Genomic DNA, 25,801 nt, shown 5'->3' with positions numbered 1-25,801 from the left:
ACCGTATGATATGATCGTACGACGATATTACGATTATACATATATCATACGTGCCGTATGATATGATCGTATGAGGATATTATGATTATACGTATATTATGCGTACCGTATATGATCATATGATATTGTGATTATATGTATATTATATGTGCCGTATAATATGATCGTATGACGATATTATGATTATACGTATATTATACGTACCGTATAATATTATGGTTACGTTATTACGGTTATATTATGCGATGACGTATGATATTATGGCTATACGTCTATTATACGGACCGTATGATATGATCGCATGATGATAGTACGGTTATACGTATAATATTATGGTTACGTTATTATGGTTATATTATGTGATGACGTATGATATTATGGTTATACGTCTATTATACGGACCGTATGATATGATCGCATGACGATATCACGGTTATACGTATATCACACGTACCGTGTAATATGATCGTATCGGCTATAATCGTGTTATTATCATGTCATATATCACGATGATTATCGCAGGATGGCAGTGTTGTAATGTTATAAAGTGATATATGCTGGTCTACATGATGAGCGCCGTCCTCCGTGTGACCCCTCACCTGCCACGCGGATGTCACAGGCGAGGGCGAGTTCGAGTCCCCCGCCCAGGGCCAGGCCGTCCAGCGCCGCGATCGTCGGGACCGGCAGCCGCGCTGGAAAACAGTGGGAAATAATAATAATAATAATAATAGTAATAATAATAGTAATAATGATAATAATGGCATTTATTAAGCGCTTACTATAACAATAATAATAATAATAATAATAGGCATTTGTTATGGGGAGGATACAGGGTGATCAGGTCGCCCCACGGGGGGCTCCCGGTCTTCATCCCCATTTTCCAGATGAGGTCACTGAGGCCCAGAGGAGGGAAGTGACTCGCCCAAAGTCACCCGGCTGAAAATCATCATCGTAATAATGATAATAATAATGGCATTTATTAAGCGCTTACTATGTGCCCGGCACCGCTCTAAGCGCTGGGGAGGATACAGGGGGATCAGGTCTTCATCCCCATTTGACAGATGAGGTCACTGAGGCCCAGAGGAGGGAAGTGACTCGCCCAAAGTCACCCGGCTGAAAATCATCATCGCAATAATAATAATAATGGCATTTATTAAGCGCTTACTATGTGCCCAGCGCCGTTCTAAGCGCTGGGGAGGATACGGGGGGATCAGGTCTTCATCCCCATTTGACAGATGAGATCACCGAGGCCCAGAGGAGGGAAGTGACTCGCCCAAAGTCACCCGGCTGGAAATCATCATCGTAATAATGATAATAATGGCATTTATTAAGCGCTTACTATAATAATAATAATAATAATAGGCATTTGTTAAGCGCTTACTATGTGCCAAGCACCGTTCTAAGCGCTGGGGAGGACACAGGGTGATCAGGTTGCCTCCCGGTCTTCATCCCCATTTTACAGATGAGATAACTGAGGCCCAGAGAAGGGAAGTGACTCGCCCAAAGTCACCCGGCTGAAAATCATCATCGTAATAATGATGATAATGGCATTTATTAAGCGCTTACTATGTGCCAAGCACCGTTCTAAGCGCTGGGGAGGATACAGGGGGATCAGGTCTTCATCCCCATTTGACAGATGAGGTCACTGAGGCCCAGAGGAGGGAAGTGACTCGCCCAAAGTCACCCGGCTGAAAATCATCATCGTAATAATAATAATAATAATGGCATTTATTAAGCGCTTACTATGTGCCCAGCACTGTTCTAAGCGCTGGGGAGGATACAGGGGGATCAGGTCTTCATCCCCATTTTACAGATGAGATAACTGAGGCCCAGAGAAGGGAAGTGACTCGCCCAAAGTCACCCGGCTGAAAATCATCATCGTAATAATGATGATAATGGCATTTATTAAGCGCTTACTATAATAATAATAATAATAATAATAGGCATTTGTTAAGCGCTTACTATGTGCCAAGCACCGTTCTAAGCGCTGGGGAGGACACAGGGTGATCAGGTTGCCTCCCGGTCTTCATCCCCATTTTACAGATGAGATAACTGAGGCCCAGAGAAGGGAAGTGACTCGCCCAAAGTCACCCGGCTGAAAATCATCATCGTAATAATGATGATAATGGCATTTATTAAGCGCTTACTATGTGCCAAGCACCGTTCTAAGCGCTGGGGAGGATACAGGGGGATCAGGTCTTCATCCCCATTTGACAGATGAGGTCACTGAGGCCCAGAGGAGGGAAGTGACTCGCCCAAAGTCACCCGGCTGAAAATCATCATCGTAATAATGATAATAATGGCATTTATTAAGCGCTTACTATGTGCCCAGCACCGTTCTAAGCGCTGGGGAGGATACGGGGGGATCAGGTCTTCATCCCCATTTGACAGATGAGATCACCGAGGCCCAGAGGAGGGAAGTGACTCGCCCAAAGTCACCCGGCTGGAAATCATCATCGTAATAATAATAATAATAATGGCATTTATTAAGCGCTTACTATGTGCCCAGCACTGTTCTAAGCGCTGGGGAGGATACAGGGGGATCAGGTCTTCATCCCCATTTGACAGATGAGGTCACTGAGGCCCAGAGGAGGGAAGTGACTCGCCCAAAGTCACCCGGCTGGAAATCATCATCGTAATAATGATAATAATGGCATTTATTAAGCGCTTACTATAATAATAATAATAATAATAGGCATTTGTTAAGCGCTTACTATGTGCCAAGCACCGTTCTAAGCACTGGGGAGGACACAGGGTGATCAGGTTGCCTCCCGGTCTTCATCCCCATTTTACAGATGAGATAACTGAGGCCCAGAGAAGGGAAGTGACTCGCCCAAAGTCACCCGGCTGAAAATCATCATCGTAATAATGATAATAATGGCATTTATTAAGCGCTTACTATGTGCCCGGCACTGTTCTAAGCGCTGGGGAGGATACAGGGGGATCAGGTCTTCATCCCCATTTTACAGATGAGATAACTGAGGCCCAGAGAAGGGAAGTGACTCGCCCAAAGTCACCCGGCTGAAAATCATCATCGTAATAATGATAATAATGGCATTTATTAAGCGCTTACTATGTGCCCAGCACCGTTCTAAGCGCTGGGGAGGATACGGGGGGATCAGGTCTTCATCCCCATTTGACAGATGAGATCACCGAGGCCCAGAGGAGGGAAGTGACTCGCCCAAAGTCACCCGGCTGGAAATCATCATCGTAATAATGATAATAATGGCATTTATTAAGCGCTTACTATAATAATAATAATAATAATAGGCATTTGTTAAGCGCTTACTATGTGCCAAGCACCGTTCTAAGCGCTGGGGAGGACACAGGGTGATCAGGTTGCCTCCCGGTCTTCATCCCCATTTTCCAGATGAGATAACTGAGGCCCAGAGGAGGGAAGTGACTCGCCCAAAGTCACCCGGCTGAAAATCATCATCGTAATAATGATGATAATGGCATTTATTAAGCGCTTACTATGTGCCAAGCACCGTTCTAAGCGCTGGGGAGGATACAGGGGGATCAGGTCTTCATCCCCATTTTCCAGATGAGGTCACTGAGGCCCAGAGGAGGGAAGTGACTCGCCCAAAGTCACCCGGCTGAAAATCATCATCGCAATAATGATAATAATGGCATTTATTAAGCGCTTACTATGTGCCCAGCACTGTTCTAAGCGCTGGGAAGGATACAGGGTGATGAGGTTGTCCCCCGGGGGGGCTCACGGTCTTCATCCCCATTTGACAGATGAGATAACTGAGGCCCAGAGAAGGAAAGTGACTCGCCCAAAGTCACCCGGCTGAAAATCACCATCGTAATAATAATAATAATAATGGCATTTATTAAGCGCTTACTATGTGCCCAGCACTGTTCTAAGCGCTGGGGAGGATACAGGGGGATCAGGTCTTCATCCCCATTTGACAGATGAGGTCACTGAGGCCCAGAGGAGGGAAGTGACTCGCCCAAAGTCACCCGGCTGAAAATCATCATCGTAATAATGATAATAATGGCATTTATTAAGCGCTTACTATGTGCCCAGCACCGTTCTAAGCGCTGGGGAGGATACGGGGGGATCAGGTCTTCATCCCCATTTGACAGATGAGATCACCGAGGCCCAGAGGAGGGAAGTGACTCGCCCAAAGTCACCCGGCTGGAAATCATCATCGTAATAATAATAATAATAATGGCATTTATTAAGCGCTTACTATAATAATAATAATAATAATAATGGGCATTTGTTAAGCGCTTACTATGTGCCAAGCACCGTTCTAAGCGCTGGGGAGGACACAGGGTGATCAGGTTGCCTCCCGGTCTTCATCCCCATTTGACAGATGAGATAACTGAGGCCCAGAGGAGGGAAGTGACTCGCCCAAAGTCACCCGGCTGAAAATCATCATCGTAATAATGATAATAATAATGGCATTTATTAAGCGCTTACTATGTGCCCGGCACCGTTCTAAGCGCTGGGGAGGATACGGGGGGATCAGGTCTTCATCCCCATTTAACAGATGAGGGAACTGAGGCCCAGAGGAGGGAAGTGACTCGCCCAAAGTCACCCGGCTGAAAATCATCATCGCAATAATGATAATAATGGCATTTATTAAGCGCTTACTATGTGCCCAGCACCGTTCTAAGCGCTGGGGAGGACACAGGGGGATCAGGTCTTCATCCCCATTTGACAGATGAGGGAACTGAGGCCCAGAGGAGGGAAGTGACTCGCCCAAAGTCACCCGGCTGAAAATCATCATCGTAATAATGATGATAATGGCATTTATTAAGCGCTTACTATAATAATAATAATAATAATAGGCATTTGTTAAGCGCTTACTATGTGCCAAGCACCGTTCTAAGCGCTGGGGAGGACACAGGGTGATCAGGTTGCCTCCCGGTCTTCATCCCCATTTTCCAGATGAGATAACTGAGGCCCAGAGGAGGGAAGTGACTCGCCCAAAGTCACCCGGCTGAAAATCATCATCGTAATAATAATAATAATAATGGCATTTATTAAGCGCTTACTATGTGCCCGGCACCGCTCTAAGCGCTGGGGAGGATACGGGGGGATCAGGTCTTCATCCCCATTTGACAGATGAGGTCACTGAGGCCCAGAGGAGGGAAGTGACTCGCCCAAAGTCACCCGGCTGAAAATCATCATCGCAATAATGATAATAATGGCATTTATTAAGCGCTTCCTATGTGCCCAGCACTGTTCTAAGCGCTGGGGAGGATACAGGGGGATCAGGTCTTCATCCCCATTTTACAGATGAGATCACTGAGGCCCAGAGGAGGGAAGTGACTCACCCAAAGTCACCCGGCTGAAAATCATCATCGTAATAATAATAATAATAATGGCATTTATTAAGCGCTTACTATGTGCCCGGCACCGTTCTAAGCGCTGGGGAGGATACAGGGGGATCAGGTCTTCATCCCCATTTGACAGATGAGGGAACTGAGGCCCAGAGGAGGGAAGTGACTCGCCCAAAGTCACCCGGCTGAAAATCATCATCGTAATAATGATGATAATTATGGCATTTATTAAGCACTTACTATAATAATAATAATAATAATAATAATAATAGGCAATTGTTAAGCGCTTACTATGTGCCAAGCACCGTTCTAAGCGCTGGGGAGGACACAGGGTGATCAGGTTGCCTCCCGGTCTTCATCCCCATTTGACAGATGAGATAACTGAGGCCCAGAGGAGGGAAGTGACTCGCCCAAAGTCACCCGGCTGAAAATCATCATCGCAATAATGATGATAATAGGCATTTATTAAGCGCTTACTATGTGCCCAGCACCGTTCCAAGCGCTGGGGAGGATACGGGGGGATCAGGTCTTCATCCCCATTTTACAGATGAGATAACTGAGGCCCAGAGGAAGGAAGTGACTCGCCCAAAGTCACCCGGCTGAAAACCATCATCGCAATAATGATAATAATGGCATTTATTAAGCGCTTACTATGTGCCCAGCACTGTTCTAAGCGCTGGGGAGGATACAGGGGGATGAGGTTGTCCCCCGGGGGGGCTCACGGTCTTCATCCCCATTTGACAGATGAGATAACTGAGGCCCAGAGGAGGGAAGTGACTCGCCCAAAGTCACCCGGCTGAAAATCATCATCGCAATAATGATAATAATGGCATTTATTAAGCGCTTACTATGTGCCCAGCACTGTTCTAAGCGCTGGGGAGGATACAGGGGGATCAGGTCTTCATCCCCATTTGACAGATGAGGGAACTGAGGCCCAGAGGAGGGAAGTGACTCGCCCAAAGTCACCCGGCTGAAAATCATCATCGTAATAATGATAATAATGGCATTTATTAAGCGCTTACTATAATAATAATAATAATAATGGGCATTTGTTAAGCGCTTACTATGTGCCCAGCACCGTTCTAAGCGCTGGGGAGGACACAGGGTGATCAGGTTGCCTCCCGGTCTTCATCCCCATTTTACAGATGAGATAACTGAGGCCCAGAGGAGGGAAGTGACACGCCCAAAGTCACCCGGCTGAAAATCATCATCGTAATAATGATAATAATAATGGCATTTATTAAGCGCTTACTATGTGCCCAGCACTGTTCTAAGCGCTGGGGAGGATACAGGGGGATCAGGTTTTCATCCCCATTTGACAGATGAGGGAACTGAGGCCCAGAGAAGGGAAGTGACTCGCCCAAAGTCACCCGGCTGAAAATCATCATCGTAATAATAATAATAATAATGGCATTTATTAAGCGCTTACTATGTGCCCAGCACTGTTCTAAGCGCTGGGGAGGATACAGGGGGATCAGGTCTTCATCCCCATTTTACAGATGAGATAACTGAGGCCCAGAGAAGGGAAGTGACTCGCCCAAAGTCACCCGGCTGAAAATCATCATCGTAATAATGATGATAATGGCATTTATTAAGCGCTTACTATAATAATAATAATAATAATAGGCATTTGTTAAGCGCTTACTATGCGCCCAGCACCGTTCTAAGCGCTGGGGAGGATACGGGGCGATCAGGTCTTCATCCCCATTATACAGATGAGATAACTGAGGCCCAGAGGAGGGAAGTGACTCGCCCAAAGTCACCCGGCTGAAAATCATCATCGTAATAATGATAATAATGGCATTTATTAAGCGCTTACTATGTGCCCAGCACCGTTCTAAGCGCTGGGGAGGATACAGGGGGATCAGGTCTTCATCCCCATTTGACAGATGAGGTCACTGAGGCCCAGAGGAGGGAAGTGACTCGCCCAAAGTCACCCGGCTGAAAATCATCATCGTAATAATAATAATAATGGCATTTATTAAGCGCTTACTATAATAATAATAATAATAATAATGGGCATTTGTTAAGCGCTTACTATGTGCCAAGCACCGTTCTAAGCGCTGGGGAGGACACAGGGTGATCAGGTTGCCTCCCGGTCTTCATCCCCATTTTACAGATGAGATAACTGAGGCCCAGAGAAGGGAAGTGACTCGCCCAAAGTCACCCGGCTGAAAATCATCATCGCAATAATGATAATAATGGCATTTATTAAGCGCTTACTATAATAATAATAATAATAATGGGCATTTGTTAAGCGCTTACTATGTGCCAAGCACTGTTCTAAGCGCTGGGGAGGACACGGGGTGATCAGGTCGCCCCCCGGGGGGCTCCCGGTCTTCATCCCCATTTGACAGATGAGGAAACTGAGGCCCAGAGAATAATAATAATAATGATGGCATTTATTAAGCGCTTACTTTGTGCCCAGCACCGCTCTAAGCGCTGGGGAGGATACAGGGGGATCAGGTCTTCATCCCCATTTGACAGATGAGGTCACTGAGGCCCAGAGAAGGGAAGTGACTGGCCCAAGACCGCACAGCAGACGCGTGGTGGGGGCCGGGATTCGAACCCACGACCTCCGACTCCAGAGCCCGGGCTCTTCCCACCGAGCCGCGCCGCTTCTGCTTACTGCGCGCCAGGCACTGTACTAAGCGCTGGGGAAGTCCAAGTCATCATCATCATCATCATCATCAATCGTATTGATTGAGCGCTTCCCGCGTGCAGAGCACTGTACTAAGCGCCTGGGGAAGTCCAAGTCGTCATCATCATCATCAATCGTATTTATTGAGCGCTTCCCGTGTGCAGAGCACTGTACTAAGCGCTGGGGGAGTCCAAGTCATCATCATCATCATCATCATCAATCGTATTTATTGAGCGCTTCCCGCGTGCAGAGCACTGTACTAAGCGCTGGGGAAGTCCAAGTCATCATCATCATCATCATCGATCATATTTATTGAGCGCTTCCCGTGTGCAGAGCACTGTACTAAGCGCTGCGGAAGGACAAGCTGGCAACACATCACCGTCGTCATCATCATCAATCGTATTTATTGAGCGCTTCCCGTGTGCAGAGCACTGTACTAAGCGCTGGGGAAGGACAAGTCATCATCATCATCATCAATCGTATTTATTGAGCGCTTCCTGTGTGCAGAGCACTGTACTAAGCGCCTGGGGAAGTCCAAGTCGTCATCATCATCATCATCGATCGTATTTATTGAGCGCTTCCCGTGTGCAGAGCACTGTACTAAGCGCTTGGGGAAGTCCAAGTCATCATCATCATCATCATCGATCGTATTTATTGAGCGCTTCCCGCGTGCAGAGCACTGTACTAAGCGCTTGGGGAAGTCCAAGTCGTCATCATCATCAATCGTATTTATTGAGCGCTTCCCGTGTGCAGAGCACTGTACTAAGCGCTTGGGAAGGACAAGCTGGCAACCCATCATCATCGTCATCATCATCAATCGTATTTATTGAGCGCTTCCTGTGTGCAGAGCACTGTACTAAGCGCTGGGGAAGTCCAAGTCTTCATCATCATCATCATCGATCGTATTTATTGAGCGCTTCCCATGTGCAGAGCACTGTACTAAGCGCTGGGGAAGTCCAAGTCATCATCATCATCATCATCAATCGTATTTATTGAGCGCTTCCCGCGTGCAGAGCACTGTACTAAGCGCTGGGGAAGTCCAAGTTGGCAACAAATCGTCATCATCATCATCAAGCGTATTTATTGAGCGCTTCCCGTGTGCAGAGCACTGTACTAAGCGCTGGGGAAGTCCAAGTCATCATCATCATCATCATCAATCGTATTTATTGAGCTCTAGGAGCAGAAGCCGCGGGGCTCAGGGGGAAGAGCCCGGGCTTTGGAGTCGGAGGTCGTGGGTTCGAATCCCGGCTCCGCCGCAGGTCTGCTGTGTGACCTTGGGCGAGTCGCTTCCCTTCTCCGGGCCTCAGTTCCCTCATCTGGAAAATGGGGATGAAGACCGGGAGCCCCCCCGGGGGACAACCCCATCACCTTGTATCCCCCCAGCGCTTAGTACAGTGCTTGGCACATAGTAAGTGCTTAACAAATGCCATTATTATTATTATTATTATTATTATTATTATCATTATTATTAATCTGTAAAATGGGGATAAAGACCGGGAGCCCCCCGAGGGACAACCTCATCACCTTGTAACCTCCACGATGCTTAGTACAGTGCTTGGCATGTAGTAAGCGCTTAACAAATACCATTATTATTATTATTATTATTATTATTATTAATCTGTAAAATGGGGATAAAGACCGGGAGCCCCCCCGGGGGACAACCTGATTGCCTTGTAACCTCCCCGGCGCTTAGCACAGTGCTTGGCACACAGTAAGTGCTTAATAAATGCCATTATTATTAGTATTATTATAATTAATAATTAGAGCGGTGTTTGGCACATAGTAAGCGCTTAACAAATACCATCATTATTAGTATTATTATTAGTATTATTAATGTGTAAAATGGGGATGAAGACCGTGAGCCCCCCGAGGGACAACCTCATCACCTTGTAACCTCCCCGGCGCTTAGTACAGTGCTTGGCACATAGTAAACGCTTAACAAATGCCATCATTATTATTATTATTATTATTATTATTATTATTATTATTATTATTAGAAGGGATCAATCGATCCCGGCTCCGCCAACTGTCACCCGGGTGACTTTGGGCCGGTCACTTCCCTTCTCTGGGCCTCAGTTCCCTCATCTGGAAAATGGGGATGAAGACCGGGAGCCCCCCGAGGGACAACCTCATCACCTTGTAACCTCCCCCGGCGCTTAGTACAGTGCTTGGCACATAGTAAGTGCTTAACAAATACCATTATTATTATTATTATTATTATTATTATTAATCTGTAAAATGGGGGTGAAGACTGTGAGCCCCCTGAGGGACAAACCTCATCACCTTGTAACCTCCCCAGCGCTTAGTACAGCGCTTGGCCCATAGTAAGCGCTTAATAAATGCCATTATTATTAGTATTATTATGATTATTAATCTGTCAAATGGGGATGAAGACTGTGAGCCCCCCGAGGGACAACCTCATCACCTTGTCACCTCCCCAGCGCTTAGTACAGTGCTTGGCACAGAGGAAGCGCTTAATTAATAATTAATAATTAGAGTGGTGCTTGGCACATAGGAAGCGCTTAATAAATGCCATCATCATTAGTATTATCATTATAATTAATCTGTCAAATGGGGATGAAGACCGTGAGCCCCCCGAGGGACAAACCTCATCACCTTGTAACCTCCCCGGCGCTCAGAACAGTGCTTGGCACATAGTAAGCGCTTAACAAATACCATCATTATTACTATTATTATAAGTAATAATTAATAATTAGAGCGGTGCTTGGCACATCATCATCATCAATCGTATTTATTGAGCGCTTACTATGGGCAGAGCACTGTACTAAGTGCTTGGGAAGTACAAATTGGAAGTACATAGGAAGCGCTTAACAAATACTATTATTATTATTATTATTTTATTATTATTTTATTATTATTATTAATGTGTAAAATGGGGATGAGGACTGTGAGCCCCCCGAGGGACCACCTCATCACCTTGTAACCTCCCCGGCGCTTAGTACAGCGCTTGGCCCATAGTAAGTGCTTAACAAATACCATCATTATTAGTATTATTATAATTAATGATTAGAGTGGTGCTTGGCACATAGGAAGCGCTTAACAAATCCCATCATTATTAGTATTATTATTATAATTAATCTGTCAAATGGGGGTGAAGACCGGGAGCCCCCCGAGGGACAACCTCATCACCTTGTAACCTCCCCGACGCTTAGTACAGTGCTTGGCACATAGTAAGCGCTTAACAAATACCATCATTATTAGTATTATTATAATTAATAGCTAATAATTAGAGCGGTGCTCAGCACATCACCATCATCAATCGTATTTATTGAGCGCTTACTATGTGCAGACCACTGTACTAAGCGCTTGGGAAGTACAAATTGGAAGTACATAGGAAGCGCTTAACAAATACCATTATTATTATTATTATTATTATTATTATTATTATTATAATTAATGTGTAAAATGGGGATGAAGACCGTGAGCCCCCCGAGGGACAACCTCATCACCTTGTAACCTCCCCGGCGCTTACTACAGCGCTCGGCACCTAGTAAGCGCTTAACAAATACCATCATTATTAGTATTATTATAATTAATAATTAGAGCGGTGCTTGGCACATGGTAAGCGCTTAACACATACCATCATTATTAGTATTATTATTATAATTATAATTATGTTTGATTATAATTAATCTGTCAAATGGGGATGAAGACCGGGAGCCCCCCGAGGGACAACCTCATCACCTTGTAACCTCCCCGGCGCTTAGCACAGTGCTTGGCACATAGTAAGCGCTTAACAAATGCCATCATTAACAGTACTATTATAATTAATAATTCGAGCGGTGCTTGGCACATGGTAAGCGCTTAACAAATACCATCATTATCAGTACTATTATAATTAATAATTAGAGCGGTGCTTGGCACATGGTAAGCGCTTAACAAATACCATCATTATTAGTATTATTATAATTAATAATTAGGGCGGTGCTTGGCACCTAGTAAGCGCTTAACAAATACCATCATTATTAGTATTATTATTAGTATTATTAATGTGTAAAACGGGGATGAAGACCGTGAACCCCCCGAGGGACAACCTTGTAACCCCCCCGGCGCTTACTACAGTGCTCGGCACCTAGTAAGCGCTTAACAAATACCATCATTATCAGTATTATTATAATTAATAATTAGGGCGGTGCTTGGCACATGGGAAGCGCTTAACAAATACCATCATTATTAGTATTATTATAATTAATAATTAGGGCGGTGCTTGGCACATGGTAAGCGCTTAACAAATACCATCATTATTAGTATTATTATAATTAATAATTAGGGCGGTGTTTGGCACATAGTAAGCGCTTAACAAATACCATCATTATTAGTATTATTATTAGTATTATTAGTAGTATTATTAATGTGTAAAATGGGGATGAAGACCGTGAGCCCCCCGAGGGCCAACCTTGTAACCCCCCCCGGCGCTTACTACAGTGCTTGGCACCTAGTAAGCGCTTAACAAATACCATCATTATCAGTATTATTATAATTAATAATTAGAGTGGTGCTTGGCACATGGTAAGCGCTTAACAAATACCATCATTATTAGTATTATTATAATTAATAATTAGGGCGGTGCTTGGCACATGGTAAGCGCTTAACAAATACCATCATTATTAGTATTATTATAATTAATAATTAGGGCGGTGTTTGGCACATAGTAAGCGCTTAACAAATACCATAATTATTAGTATTATTATAATTAATAATTAGGGCAATGTTTGGCACATGGTAAGCGCTTAATAAATGCTATTATTATTATTATTATTAGTATTATTAGTAGTATTATTAATGTGTAAAATGGGGATGAAGACCGTGAGCCCCCCGAGGGACAACCCTGTAACCTCCCCAGCGCTTAGTACAGCGCTCGGCACCTAGTAAGCGCTTAACAAATACCATCATTATTAGTATTATTATTAGTATTATTATTAGTATTATTAATGTGTAAAATGGGGATGAAGACCGTGAGCCCCCCGAGGGACAACCTTGTAACCTCCCCAGCGCTTAGTACAGCGCTCGGCACCTAGTCAGCGCTTAACAAATACCATCATTATTAGTATTATTATAATTAACAACTAGAGCGGTGCTTGGCACATGGTAAGCGCTTAACAAATACCATCATTATTAGTATTATTAAAATTAATAAATAGGGCGGTGCTTGGCACATAGTCAGCGCTTAACAAATACCATCATTATTAGTATTATTATAATTAATAATTAGGGCGGTGCTTGGCACATAGGAAGCGCTTAACAAATACCATCATTATTAGTATTATTAGTAGTATTATTATTAGTATTATTAATGTGTAAAACGGGGATGAAGACCGTGAGCCCCCCGAGGGACAACCTTGTAACCTCCCCAGCGCTTAGTACAGCGCTCGGCACCTAGTAAGCGCTTAACAAATACCATCATTATCAGTATTATTATAATTAATAATTAGGGCGGTGCTTGGCACATAGGAAGCGCTTAACAAACACCATCATTATTAGTATTATTATAATTAATAATTAGGGCGGTGCTTGGCACATGGTAAGCGCTTAACAAATACCATCATTATTAGTATTATTATAATTAATGATTAGGGCGGTGCTTGGCACATGGTAAGCGCTTAATAAATGCTATTATTATTATTATTATTACTATTATTATTCTTATTATTATGACCAGAACGGGACAAGCAGACGGGAGACGGGGGCGTCCTCCCCACTCACCCAGCTCGTGGACGACCCCGCGGACCTTGGCCACGAAGGCGCCCACCTGGCCGGCCTCCATCTTGGCTCGCTCCTTCAGGTCGGCGCCTACAATCAATCAATAATCAATCAATAATCAATCCATCGATCGATCGGTCGTACTTACTGAGCGCTTCCCGTGCGCCGAGCGCTGTACTGAGCGCCTGGGAAGTCCGGGTTGGCAACGTAGAGCGGCGGTCCCTACCCAACATCCATTCATTCATTCGATCGCATTTATTGAGCGCTTACTGCGTGCAGAGCACTGGACTAAGCGCTTGGGAAGTCAATTATTTATTGATAATTTATTTAATATTTGCTGGCTGTTTTATTCAATTATTTATTCATTTATGGAGCGCTCACCTCGACAACCCAACGCTGTTATTCATTTATTGAGCGCTCACCTCGACAGCCCAACGCTATTTATTGAGCGCTCACTTATCTATTTATTATTCATTGATGATTTATCAATTAATAATTAATGATTCTTAATTATTTATTGGTGATTTATTTAATGTTTGGTGGTTATTTTATTCAATTATTTATTCATTTATGGAGCGCTCACCTCGACAACCCAACGCTATTATTCATTTATTGAGCGCTCACCTCGACAGCCCAACGTTATTTATTGAGCGTTCACTTATTTATTTATTATTTATTGATAATTTATTAACTAATAATTAATGATTCTTAATTATTTATTTATTGGTGATTTATTTAATGTTTGGTGGTTATTTTATTTAATTATTTATTCATTTATGGAGCGCTCACCTCGACAACCCAACGCTGTTATTCATTTATTGAGCGCTCACCTCGACAGCCCAACGCTATTTATTGAGCGCTCACTTATTTATTTATTATTTATTGATAATTTATTAATTAATAATTACTGATTCTTAATTATTTATTTATTGATGATTTATTTAATGCTTGTTGGTTATTTTATTTAATTATTTATTCATTTATTAAGCGCTCACCTCGACAGCCCAACGCTATTTATTGAGCGCTCACTTATTTATTTATTATTTATTGATAATTTATTAATTAATAATTACTGATTCTTAATTATTTATTTATTGGTGATTTATTTAATGCTTGTTGGTTATTTTATTTAATTATTTATTCATTTATTGAGCGCTCACCTCGACAGCCCAACGCTATTTATCGAGCGCTCACTTATTTATTTATTATTTATTGATGATTTATTAATTAATAATTAACAATTATTTATTGATGGTTTATTTAGTATTTGTTGGTTGTTTTGTTTAATTATTTATTCATTTATTGAGCGCTCACCTCGACAACCCAACGCTATTTACTGAGCGCTCGCCGGGTGCGGGGCGCCGGACTGAGCGTCTGGAAAGTACAACTCGACAGCCCAATGCTATTTATTGAGCGCTCACTTATTTATTTATTTATTTCTTATTTGTTAATAATTTATTAATCATCGATTAATAATTATTAATTATTTATTGATGATTTATTTGATATTTGTTGGTTATTTTATTTAATTATTTATTCATTTATTGAGCGCTCACCTCGACAGCCCAATGCTATTTATTGAGCGCTCACTTATTTATTTATGATTTATTGATAATTTATTAATTAATAATTAATAATTATTTATTGGTGATTTATTTAATGTTTGTTGGTTATGTTATTTAATTATTTATTCATTTATTGAGCGCTCACCTCGACAGCCCAACGCTATTTATTGAGCGCTCACTTATTTATTTATTATTTATTGATGATTTATCAATTAATAATTAATAATTCTTAATTATTTATTGGTGATTTATTTAATGTTTGTTGGTTAGTTAATTTAATTATTTATTCATTTATTGAGCGCTCACCTCGACAGCCCAACGCTATTTATTGAGCGCTCACTTATTTATTTATTATTTATTGATGATTTATTAATTAATAATTAACAATTATTTATTGATGGTTTATTTGGTATTTGTTGGTTGTTTTGTTTAATTATTCATTCATTTATTGAGCGCTCACCTCGACAACCCAACGCTATTTACTGAGCGCTCGCCGGGTGCGGGGCACCGGACTGAGCGTCTGGAAAGTACAACTCGACAGCCCAACGCTATTTATTGAGCGCTCACTTATTTATTTATTCATTATTTATTAATGATTTATTAATTAATAATGAATCATTGTTAATTATTTATTGATAATTTATTTAATGTTTGTTGGTTATTTTGTTTAATTATCTATTCATTTATTGAGCGCTCACCTCGACAACCCAAGGCTATTTATTGAGCGCTCGCTGGGTGCAGGGCACCGGACTGAGCGTCGGGAAAGTACAACTCGACAGCCCAACGCTATTTATTAAGTGCTCACTTATTTCTTTATTTATTTAGTTATTGTTTATTAATGATTATTAATTATTTATTGATGACTTATTTAATGTTTGTTGGTAATTTTATTTAATTATTTATTCATTTATTGAGCGCTCACCTCGACAGCCCAACGCTATTTATTGAGCGCTCACTGGGTGCAGGGCGCCGGACTGATCGTCGGGAAAGTACAACTCGACAGCCCGACGCTAATTATCAAGCACTCACTTATTTATTTATTTATTCCGTTGTTAATTAGTTATTAATTAATAATTATTAATTATTTATTGATAGTTTATTTAATACTTGTTGGCTATTTTATTTAATTATTTATTCATTTATTGAGCACTCACCTCAACAACCCAACGCTATTTATTGAGCACTCACTTATTTATTTATTCATCATTGATAATTTATTAATTATTAATTAGTAAATATTAATTATTCATTGATAATTTATTTAATGTTTGATTGTTATTTTGTTTAATTATTTATTCATTTATTGAGCGCTCACCTCGACAACCCAAGGCTATTTACTGAGCACTCACTGGGTGCAGGGCGCCGGACTGAGCGTCTGGAAAGTACAACACGACAACCCAACGCTATTTATTGAGCGCTCACTTATTTACTTATTTATTTACTATTTATTAATAATTTATAAATTATCAATTAATAATTATTAATTATTTATTGATAATTTGTTTAATATTCGTTATTTTATTTAATTATTTATTCATTTATTGAGCGCTCACCTCGACAGCCCAACGCTATTTATTGAGCGCTCACCGGGTGCAGGGCACCGGACTGAGCGTCTGGAAAGTACAACTCGACAGCCCAACGCTATTTATTGAGCGCTCACTTATTTATTTATTCATTTATTATTGATAATTTATTAATTATTAATTATTTATTAATGATTTGCTTATAATTTGTTGGTTATTTCATTATTTATTCATTTATTGAGCGCTCACCTCGACAACCCAACGCTATTTACTGAGCGCTCGCTGGGTGCAGGGCGCCGGACTGAGCGTCTGGAAAGTACAACTCGACGGCCCAACGCTATTTATTGAGCGCTCACTTATTTATTTATTTCTCATTTATTAATAATTTATTAATTATCAATTAATAATTATTAATTATTTATTGATGATTTATTTGATATTTGTTGGATATTTTATTTAATTATTTATTCATTTATTGAGCGCTCACCTCGACAGCCAAACGCTATTTATTGAGCGCTCACTTATTTATTTATTTATTATTGATAATTTATTAATTAATAATTATTAATTATTTACTGACAATTTGTTTACTGTTTGTTGGTTATTTCATTTAATTATTTATTCATTTATTGAGCGCTCACCTCGACAGCCCAACGCTATTTATTGAGCGCTCACTTATTTATTATTTATTGATGATTTATCAATTAATAATTAATAATTCTTAATTATTTATTGGTGATTTATTTAATGTTTGTTGGTTATTTTATTTAATTATTTATTCATTTATTGAGCGCTCACCTCGACAGCCCAACGCTATTTATTGAGCGCTCACTTATTTATTTATTATTTATTGATGATTTATTAATTAATAATTAACAATTATTTATTGATGGTTTATTTAGTATTTGTTGGTTGTTTTGTTTAATTATTCATTCATTTATTGAGCGCTCACCTCGACAACCCAAGGCTATTTACTGAGCGCTCACTGGGTGCAGGGCGCCGGACTGAGCGTCGGGAAAGTACAACTCGACAGCCCAACGCTATTTACTGAGCGCTCACTTATTTATTTATTTAATTATTATTCATTATCAACTTACTAATTATTCATTACTAATTATTAATTATTTATTGATAATTTATTTAATGTTTGTTGGTTATTTTATTTAATTATTTATTCGTTTATTGAGCGCTCACCTCGACAACCCAACGCTATTTATTGAGCGCTCACTGGGTGCAGGGCACTGGACTAGGCGTTTGGGGAGGACAACTCGACATCCCAAGGCTATTTATTGAGCGCTCACTTTGTGCAGAGCACTGGACTTAATAATGATAATAATAATAATAATAATAATAATAATAATAATAATAATGCTATTTGTTAATTGCTGACTAGTCATTCATTCATTCAATCATATTTACTGAGCGCTCACTGTGTGCAGGGCACTGGACTTAATAATAATAATAATAATAATAATAATAATAATAATGCTATTTGTTAATTGCTGACTAGTCATTCATTCATTCAATCCTATTTACTGAGCGCTCACTGGGTGCAGAGCACTGGCCTCAATAATAATAATAATAATGATAGTAATAATAATAATGCTATTTGTTAATTGCTGACTAGTCATTCATTCATTCAATCCTATTTACTGAGCGCTCACTGTGTGCAGGGCACTGGACTAAGCGTTTGGGAGGTACAATTCTCTATTTATTTATTTGTCCATATTTATTCTATTTATTTGATTTTGTTAATATGTTTGGTTTTGTTGTCCGTCTCCCCCTTCTAGACCGTGAGCCCGCCGTCGGGTAGGGACCGTCTCTAGATGTTGCCAACTTGGACTTCCCAAGCGCTTAGTACAGTGCTCTGCACATAGTAGGCGCTCAATAAATACGATGGAATGAGTGAATGAATGAAAGACCGTCATTACAATCAATCAATCAATCAATCAATCCATCGTATTTATTATTCTAGACCGTGAGCCCGCTGTTGGGTAGGGACCGTCTCTATACGTTGCCAACTTGGACTTCCCAAGCGCTTAGTACAGTGCTCTGCACACAGTAAGCGCTCAATAAATACCATTGATGATGATGATGATGAATGAATGAAAGACCGTCATCACAATCAATCAGTCAATCAATCAATCGTATGTATTATTCTAGACTGTGAGCCCGCTGTCGGGCAGGGACCGTCTCTAGATGTTGCCAACTTGTCCTTCCCAAGCGCTCAGTACAGCGCTCGGCACATGGGAAGCGCTCAATAAGTACAATGGAATGAATGAATGAGTGAAAGACCGTCACTACAATCAATCGATCAATCAATCGTATTTATCATTCTAGACCGTGAGACCGCTGGCAGGCAGGGACTGTCTCTATATGTTGCCGACTTGTCCTTCCCAAGCGCTCAGTACAGTGCTCTGCACACGGGAAGCGCTCAATAAATACGATGGAATGAATGAATGAATGAAATCAATCAATCAATCAATTGTATTTATTATTCTAGACCGCGAGCCCGCTGTTGGGTAGGGACTGTATATGTTGCCAACTTGTCCTTCCCGAGCGCTCAGTACAGCGCTCCGCACACGGGAAGCGCTCAATAAATACGATGGAATGAGTGAATGAATGAAAGACCGTCATCACAATCAATCAATCAATCAATAGTATTTATTATTCTAGACCGTGAGCCCGCTGTCGGGCAGGGACTGTCTCTAGACGTTGCCAACTTGGACTTCCCAAGCGCTTAGTACAGCGCTCCGCACACGGGAAGCGCTCAATAAATATGATGGAATGAATGAATGAATGAATGAAAGACTGTCATCACAATCAATCAATCAATCAATCGTATGTATTATTCTAGACTGTGAGCCCGCTGTCGGGCAGGGACCGTCTCTAGATGTTGCCAACTTGGACTTCCCAAGCGCTTAGTACAGTGCTCTGCGCACGGTAAGCGCTCAATAAATATGATGGAATGAATGAAAGACCGTCATCACAATCAATCAATCAATCAATCAATCGTATCAATTATTCTAGACTGTGAGCCCGCTGTTGGGTAGGGCCCGTCTCTAGATGTTGCCAACTTGTCCTTCCCGAGCGCTCAGTACAGTGCTCTGCACACGGGAAGCGCTCAATAAATACGATGGAATGAATGAATGAGTGAAAGACTGTCATCACAATCAATCAATCAATCAATCAATCACATTTATTATTCTAGACTGTGAGCCCGCTGTTGGGTAGGGACCGTCTCTATATGTTGCCAACTTGGCCTTCCCAAGCGCTCAGTACAGCGCTCCGCACGCCGTAAGCGCTCAATAAATACGATGGAATGAGTGAATGAATGAAAGACCGTCATTACAATCAATCAATCAATCAATCGTATGTATTATTCTAGACTGTGAGCCCGCTGTCGGGCAGGGACCGTCTCTAGATGTTGCCAACTTGTCCTTCCCAAGCGCTCAGTACAGCGCTCGGCACATGGGAAGCGCTCAATAAGTACAATGGAATGAATGAATGAGTGAAAGACCGTCACTACAATCAATCGATCAATCAATTGTATTTATTATTCTAGACTGTGAGCCCGCTGTCGGGTAGGGACTGTCTCTATATGTTGCCATTTTGTACTTCCCAAGCGCTCAGTACAGCGCTCTGCACACAGGAAGCGCTCAATAAGTACGATGGAATGAGTGAATGAATGAAAGACCGTCATTACAATCAATCAATCAGTCAATCGTATTTATTATTCTAGACTGTGAGCCCACTGTTGGGTAGGGACTGTCTCTATATGTTGCTATTTTGTCCTTCCCAAGCGCTCAGTACAGTGCTCTGCACATAGTAAGCGCTCCATAAATACGATTGATAATGATGATGATGAATAAATACGATGGAATGAATGAATGAATGAAAGACCGTCATTACAATCAATCAATCAATCAATCAATCGTATTTATTATTCTAGACCGTGAGCCCGCTGTCAGGCAGGGACCGTCTCTCTGTGTTGCCAACTTGTCCTTCCCAAGCGCTCAGTACAGCGCCCTGCACACGGTAAGCGCTCAATAAGTACGATGGAATGAATGAATGAATGAAATCAATCCATCAATCAACCGTATTTATTATTCTAGACCGTGAGCCCGCTGGCGGGCAGGGACCGTCTCTCTACGTGGCCAACTTGTCCTTCCCGAGCGCTCAGTACAGCGCTCCGCACCCGGGAAGCGCTCAATAAGTACGATGGAATGAATGAATGAATGAAATCAATACGATTGATTGATTGATTGATTGATTGTAATGACGGTCTTTCACTCATTCACTCATCCCATCGTATTTATTGAGCACTCACTGTGTGCGGAGCACTGTACTGAGCGCTTGGGAAGTCCAAGTTGGCAACATGTAGAGACGGTCCCTGCCCGACAGCGGGCTCACAGTCTAGAATAATAAATACGATTGATCGATTGATTGTAATGACGGTCTTTCATTCATTCATTCATTCCATCGTATTTATTCATCATCATCATCATCAATCGTATTTATTGAGCGCTTCCCGCGTGCAGAGCGCTGTACTGAGCGCTTGGGAAGGACAAGTTGGCAACATCTAGAGACGGTCCCTGCCCAACAGTGGGCTCGATTGATTGATTGATTGATTGTAATGACGGTCTTTCATTCATTCATTCATACCATCGTACTTATTGAGCGCTTCCCGTGTGCGGGGCGCTGTACTGAGCGCTTGGGAAGTCCAAGTTGGCACCATATAGAGACAGTCCCTGCCCGACAGCGGGCTCACGGTCTAGAATAATAAGTACAATTGATCGATTGATTTCATTCATTCATTCATTCATTCATTCCATCGTACTTATTGAGCGCTTCCCGTGTGCGGAGCGCTGTACTGAGCGCTTGGGAAGGACAAGTTGGCAACATAGAGAGACGGTCCCTGCCCGACAGCGGGCTCACGGTCTAGAATAATAAATATGATTGATCGATTGATTGATTGATTGTAATGGCAGTCTTTCATTCATTCATTCATTCCATCGTATTTATTCATCATCATCATTATCAATCGTATTTATTGAGCGCTTACTATGTGCAGAGCACTGTACTGAGCGCTTGGGAAGGACAAAATGGCAACATCTAGTGACGGTCCCTGCCCGACAGTGGGCTCACAGTCTAGAATAATAAATACGATTGATTGATTAATTGATTGTAATGACGGTCTTTCACTCATTCATTCATTCCATCGTATTTATTGAGCGCTTCCCGTGTGCAGAGCACTGTACTGAGCGCTTGGGAGGACAAGATGGCAACATATACAGTCCCTACCCAACAGCGGGCTCACAGTCTAGAATGAAAAATACAATTGATTGATTGATTGATTGATTGTAATGACAGTCTTCCATTCATTCATTCATTCCATCGTACTTATTAAGCGCTTCCCGTGTGCAGAGCGCTGTACTGAGCGCTTGGGAAGGACAAGTCGGCAACGTCTAGAGACGGTCCCTGCCTGACAGCGGGCTCACGGTCTAGAATAATAAATACGGTTGATTGATTTCATTCATTCATTCATTCATTCATTCCATCGTACTTATTGAGCGCTTCCCGGGTGTGGAGCGCTGTACTGAGCGCTTGGGAAGTCCAAGTTGGCAACACAGAGAGACGGTCCCTGCCCGACAGCAGGCTCAGGGTCTAGAATAAGAAATACGATTGATTGATTGATTTCATTCATTCATTCATTCATTCCCTCGTACTTATTGAGCGCTTCCCGTGTGCAGAGCGCTGTACTGAGCGCTTGGGAAGGACAAGTCGGCAACGTCTAGAGACGGTCCCTGCCCGACAGCGGGCTCACGGTCTAGAATAATAAATACGATTGATCGATTGATTTCATTCATTCATTCATTCATTCATTCATTCCATCGCACTTATTGAGCGCTTCCCGTGTGCAGAGCGCTGTACTGAGCGCTTGGGAAGGACAAGTCGGCAACGTCTAGAGACGGTCCCTGCCCGACAGCGGGCTCACGGTCTAGAATAATAAATACGATTGATCGATTGATTTCATTCATTCATTCATTCATTCATTCATTCCATCACACTTATTGAGCGCTTCCCGTACGCAGAGCGCTGTACTGAGCGCTCGGGAAGGACAAAATGGCAACATATAGAGACAGTCCCTACCCGACAGCGGGCTCACAGTCTAGAATAATAAATACGATTGATTGATTTCATTCATTCATTCATTCATTCATTCCATCGTACTTATTGAGCACTTCCCATGCGCGGAGCGCTGTACTGAACGCTTGGGAAGTCCAAGTTGGCACCATATAGAGACAGTCCCTGCCCGACAGCGGGCTCACTGTCTAGAATAATAAATACGATTGATCGATTGATTGATTTCATTCATTCATTCATTCCATCATACTTATTGAGCACTTCCCGTGCGCAGGGCGCTGTACTGAGCGCTTGGGAAGTCCAAGTTGGCAACGTATAGAGACAGTCCCTACCCGACAGCGGGCTCACAGTCTAGAATAATAAATACCATTGATTTCATTCATTCATTCATTCACTCATTCATTCATTCCATCGTACTTATTGAGCGCTTCCCGTGCGCAGGGCGCTGTACTGAGCGCTTGGGAAGGACAAGTTGGCAACGTATGGAGACGGTCCCTACCCGACAGCGGGCTCACCGTCTAGAATAATAAATACGATTGATTGATTTCATTCATTCATTCATTCCATCGTACTTATTGAGCGCTTCCCGTGTGCAGGGCGCTGTACTGAGCGCTTGGGAAGGCCAAGTTGGCAACGTATAGAGACAGTCCCTACCCAACAGCGGGCTCACCATCTAGAATAATAAATACAGTTGATTGATTGATTGATTTCATTCATTCATTCATTCCATCGTACTTATTGAGCGCTTCCCGTGCGCAGGGCACTGTACTGAGCGCTTGGGAAGGACAAAATGGCAACATATAGAGACAGTCCCTACCCGACAGCGGGCTCACAGTCTAGAATAATAAATACAATTGATTGATTGATTGTAATGACAGTCTTTCATTCATTCATTCATTCCATCGTACTTATTGAGCGCTTCCCGTGCGCAGGGCGCTGTACTGAGCGCTTGGGAAGTCCAAGTTGGCACCATATAGAGACAGTCCCTGCCCGACAGCGGGCTCACTGTCTAGAATAATAAATACGATTGATTGATTTTGATCGATTTCATTCATTCATTCATTCAATCGTATTTATTGGGCGCTTACTGTGTGCAGGGCACTGTACTAAGCGCTTGGGAAGTACAAAATGGCAACATATAGAGACAGTCCCTACCCGACAGCGGGCTCACAGTCTAGAATAATAAATACGATTGATCGATTGATTGATTTCATTCATTCATTCATTCAGTCCATCATACTTATTGAGCGCTTCCCGTGTGCAGGGCGCTGTACTGAGCGCTTGGGAAGTACAAAATGGCAACATATAGAGACAGTCCCTACCCAACAGTGGGCTCACAGTCTAGAATAATAAATACAATTGATTGATTGATTGTAATGGCGGTCTTTCATTCATTCATTCATTCCATCGTACTTATTGAGCGCTTCCTGTGTGCAGAGCACTGTACTGAGCGCTTGGGAAGGACAAGTTGGCAACATATAGAGACGGTCCCTGCCCGACAGTGGGCTCACGGTCTAGAATAATAAATACGATTGATTGATTTCATTCATTCATTCATTCATTCATTCCATCGTACTTATTGAGCGCTTCCCATGCGCAGGGCGCTGTACTGAGCGCTTGGGAAGGACAAGTTGGCAACGTATGGAGACGGTCCTTGCCCGACAGCGGGCTCACGGTCTAGAATAATAAATACCATTGATTTCATTCATTCATTCATTCACTCATTCATTCATTCCATCGTACTTATTGAGCGCTTCCCGTGCGCAGGGCGCTGTACTGAGCGCTTGGGAAGGCCAAGTTGGCAACGTATAGAGACGGTCCCTGCCCGACAGCGGGCTCACGGTCTAGAATAATAAATACGATTGATTGATCGATTTCATTCATTCATTCATTCAATCGTATTTATTGGGCGCTTACTGTGTGCAGGGCACTGTACTAAGCGCTTGGGAAGGACAAAATGGCAACATATAGAGACAGTCCCTACCCGACAGCGGGCTCACAGTCTAGAATAATAAATACGATTGATCGATTGATTTCATTCATTCATTCATTCATTCCATCGTACTTATTGAGCGCTTCCCGTGTGCAGGGCGCTGTACTGAGCGCTTGGGAAGGACAAGTTGGCAACGTAGAGAGACGGTCCCTGCCCGACAGCGGGCTCACCGTCTAGAATAATAAATACGATTGATTGATTTCATTCATTCATTCATTCCATCGTACTTATTGAGCGCTTCCCGTGTGCAGAGCGCTGTACTGAGCGCTTGGGAAGGCCAAGTTGGCAACATATAGAGACAGTCCCTACCCGACAGCGGGCTCACCATCTAGAATAATAAATACAGTTGATTGATTGATTGATTTCATTCATTCATTCATTCCATCGTACTTATTGAGCGCTTCCCGTGTGCAGGGCGCTGTACTGAGCGCTTGGGAAGGACAAAATGGCAACATATAGAGACAGTCCCTACCCGACAGCGGGCTCACAGTCTAGAATAATAAATACGATTGATTTCATTCATTCATTCATTCATTCATTCATTCATTCCATCGTACTTATTGAGCGCTTCCCGTGCGCAGGGCGCTGTACTGAGCGCTTGGGAAGGCCAAGTTGGCAACGTATAGAGACGGTCCCTGCCCGACAGCGGGCTCACCGTCTAGAATAATAAATACAATTGATTGATTGATTGTAATGACGGTCTTTCATTCATTCATTCATTCCATCGTACTTATTGAGCGCTTCCCGTGTGCAGGGCGCTGTACTGAGCGCTTGGGAAGGCCAAGTTGGCAACGTATAGAGACGGTCCCTGCCCGTCAGCGGGCTCACAGTCTAGAATAATAAATACGATTGATCGATTGATCGATTTCATTCATTCATTCATTCCATCGTACTTATTGAGCGCTTCCCGTGT

General features: G+C 42.4%; 1 protein-coding gene across 1 annotated transcript in view; it reads right to left on the bottom strand.

Annotated features, from left to right (window-relative positions):
* Window positions 1-25,801, bottom strand: part of LOC119922935 (methylglutaconyl-CoA hydratase, mitochondrial-like) — a 70,135-nt gene that overhangs the window by 17,087 nt on the left and 27,247 nt on the right. Inside the window, exons 5-6 of the mRNA XM_038742554.1 lie at window positions 13,664-13,750; window positions 600-692 (exon numbers count right to left, since the gene is read on the bottom strand). Coding sequence (XP_038598482.1) covers window positions 600-692; window positions 13,664-13,750 — 180 coding nt within the window. The remainder of the gene's footprint in view (window positions 1-599; window positions 693-13,663; window positions 13,751-25,801) is intronic.

The sequence above is a fragment of the Tachyglossus aculeatus genome, unplaced genomic scaffold (assembly GCF_015852505.1).
Source record: "Tachyglossus aculeatus isolate mTacAcu1 unplaced genomic scaffold, mTacAcu1.pri scaffold_131_arrow_ctg1, whole genome shotgun sequence".
NCBI classification, from domain to species: domain Eukaryota; kingdom Metazoa; phylum Chordata; class Mammalia; order Monotremata; family Tachyglossidae; genus Tachyglossus; species Tachyglossus aculeatus.
The sequence above is the reverse complement of the archived record's forward strand: the minus strand, read 5'-3'. Positions and strand labels throughout refer to the sequence as shown.